Source organism: Eimeria tenella, genomic scaffold (assembly GCF_000499545.2).
Source record: "Eimeria tenella Houghton genomic scaffold, Eth_scaff4331, whole genome shotgun sequence".
Classification (NCBI taxonomy): domain Eukaryota; phylum Apicomplexa; class Conoidasida; order Eucoccidiorida; family Eimeriidae; genus Eimeria; species Eimeria tenella.
In genome coordinates this window covers 271-2198 of record NW_013545253.1, presented here as the reverse complement: position 1 = coordinate 2198, position 1928 = coordinate 271, and the positions used below count along the sequence as shown (strand labels likewise).

The 1928-nt window shown below is 54.1% G+C and overlaps 1 protein-coding gene across 1 annotated transcript; it reads left to right on the top strand.

Moving 5' to 3' along the window:
• Window positions 1-24: 24 nt before the first annotated feature.
• On the top strand, window positions 25-552 carry ETH_00041625 (uncharacterized protein; the record flags this gene model as incomplete). Its single annotated transcript, XM_013380028.1, has 1 exon — window positions 25-552. One exon carries the CDS (start codon window positions 25-27, stop codon window positions 550-552), a length of 528 nt encoding a protein of 175 aa, XP_013235482.1.
• Window positions 553-1928: the final 1376 nt, after the last annotated feature.

Here is a 1928-nt window from a genome sequence, read left to right as displayed (position 1 = left end):
GGCGGGGGCCCCGCCAGGGCTGCCATGGCCGGCGGCGGGGCCCCCCTGGATGTGGAGGCGCTGCGGAGAACTGTGGAGAAGGCCTTCGCTGCTGTCGCGCTGCGGGAGGCCCTGGAAGCCGTGCTCCTGGGCGTCCGCGAGCTCAACAAGTTTGTGACCAGTGCTGCTCCTTGGAGCTGCCAAGAAGAGGAAAGGAGGCAAGAAGTGGTGCGCGTGGGGCTGGAGTGTATGTACACCCTGGCGCACTTCCTCGAGCCCTTCCTCCCCCAGGCCATGGCACTTCTTTTCCAACAACTCAACGCCAAGCCCAAGCTGCTGCAGCAGCTCTCGCCCTGGCTCGAAAACCTCGAGCCCGGCACCGAGCTCAAGCCCGCGGACAGGGTCCTCTTCGCCCTGCTGCAGCTCCCCGACGAGCAGCAGCAGCAGCAGGGGGAGCGGCAGCAGCAGCAGGGGGAGCAGCAGCACCAGCAGGGGGAGCGGGATAGCAGCAGCAGCAAGGCCTCGCAGACCACCTCCGACACCCCCACCTCCCGCAGGGACGCGGGGCTCTGAACGCCACACCCAGGGGGCCCGGGAGGAAGTAGCAGCAGCAGCAGCAGCTGCAGCAGCAGCAGCGGCAAAGTGGCCGGTGCTGCCGCTTGCTTTAGTTTAGGTGTTTCAAAGACTTCATCGACGCTGCTTGTTAGGCTTGAGGGGCCCTCGATGTACATCGCCCTGTGGCGCCGAAATAATCTTAGAGCCTAGGGTTTAGGCCACAGGGTTTAGGGTTTAGGGTTTGCTAGAGCCACGTCGGCAGGGCTTCCGGGCGAGAGCTTAGGGTTTAGGGTTTAGGTGAGCCAACTTGGAAGCGTTTCCAGGCGACGGGTTACGGCTTACGTGGCGATTGGCGTCAGAGCGTGAGACTTTATTTTTATAGTTCGCATTTGCTTCATTTATATTAAAAGAGTAAATTCAACTTTAATCGTTTTAAAACTTATTGAAACTATATCAGTTTCGGGCTTTTTTGCCCTTGTTCGCCTCGGCAAACGCAGACACAGGGGAACAGCACGGGAAGGGGGGAAAATAGATGGCCGAAATGCCAAAATTCTGGAGCAAAAGATTAAAACATAAACAAAATAATATTTAAATAAAGCTTCGCAAAATAAACAAAGAAAACAAGAGAAAACAAAAGGGTTTCCGCTGCGCATCTCGAATGGCATCGAGTGTATGCACACAACCATAGAAGCAAGGCCGAACGAGCTGGCCCAAATAAACAGCAAAAGAGAAAACTGAGACATTAATCTATTTAATATTTTAAATTAAAAGTAATAAATGATTATATTCCCGTTTATTTTTGCCTCGAATGGACGCCAGCGAGGCACGCACACCGGCGGGAGCCGAGACACCGCGGCGGCTGCGCATAAGAGGCGCTGGGGGCAAAGCAGCCAAATTAAAGGGAAAAGTGCAAAAAATATTCAAATAAATGTTTTTAAACATTAAATTCAAAAAAGCATTAAAGACAATTAACGGGAAAACAAACAGATGAGCGCTGATATCAGCTGGCGCGTCCAGTGGCCTGTGGCTGCTGCCTCTTTGCTGCCTTCTTTGTGCAAATCGGCTGCTTGATCTTTTCTCCATTTGCTGCTTATCGCCTCCTTTCTGAATTATATTTAAATTAGGTTGCTGCTGCACTCACTGCAGCAGCAGCAGCAGCAGCAGCAGCAGCAGCGGCTCAGCAGTACACACAGGGTCACTCCCCCAGTGACCCCGCACACAAGCATAACCAGCAGCAGCAGCAGCAGCACTTGCAGTGCCGGCAGCAGAAATAGTATAGCAGTAGTGGCTGCAGCAGCAGCAGCTGCAGGGGCAGCGTCAGCTGCAGCAGCAGCAGCAGAGAAGAACTACTCCTTTGCCCGCGAGTGAGAATGGCAGCAGCAAGTTGCAGCAGC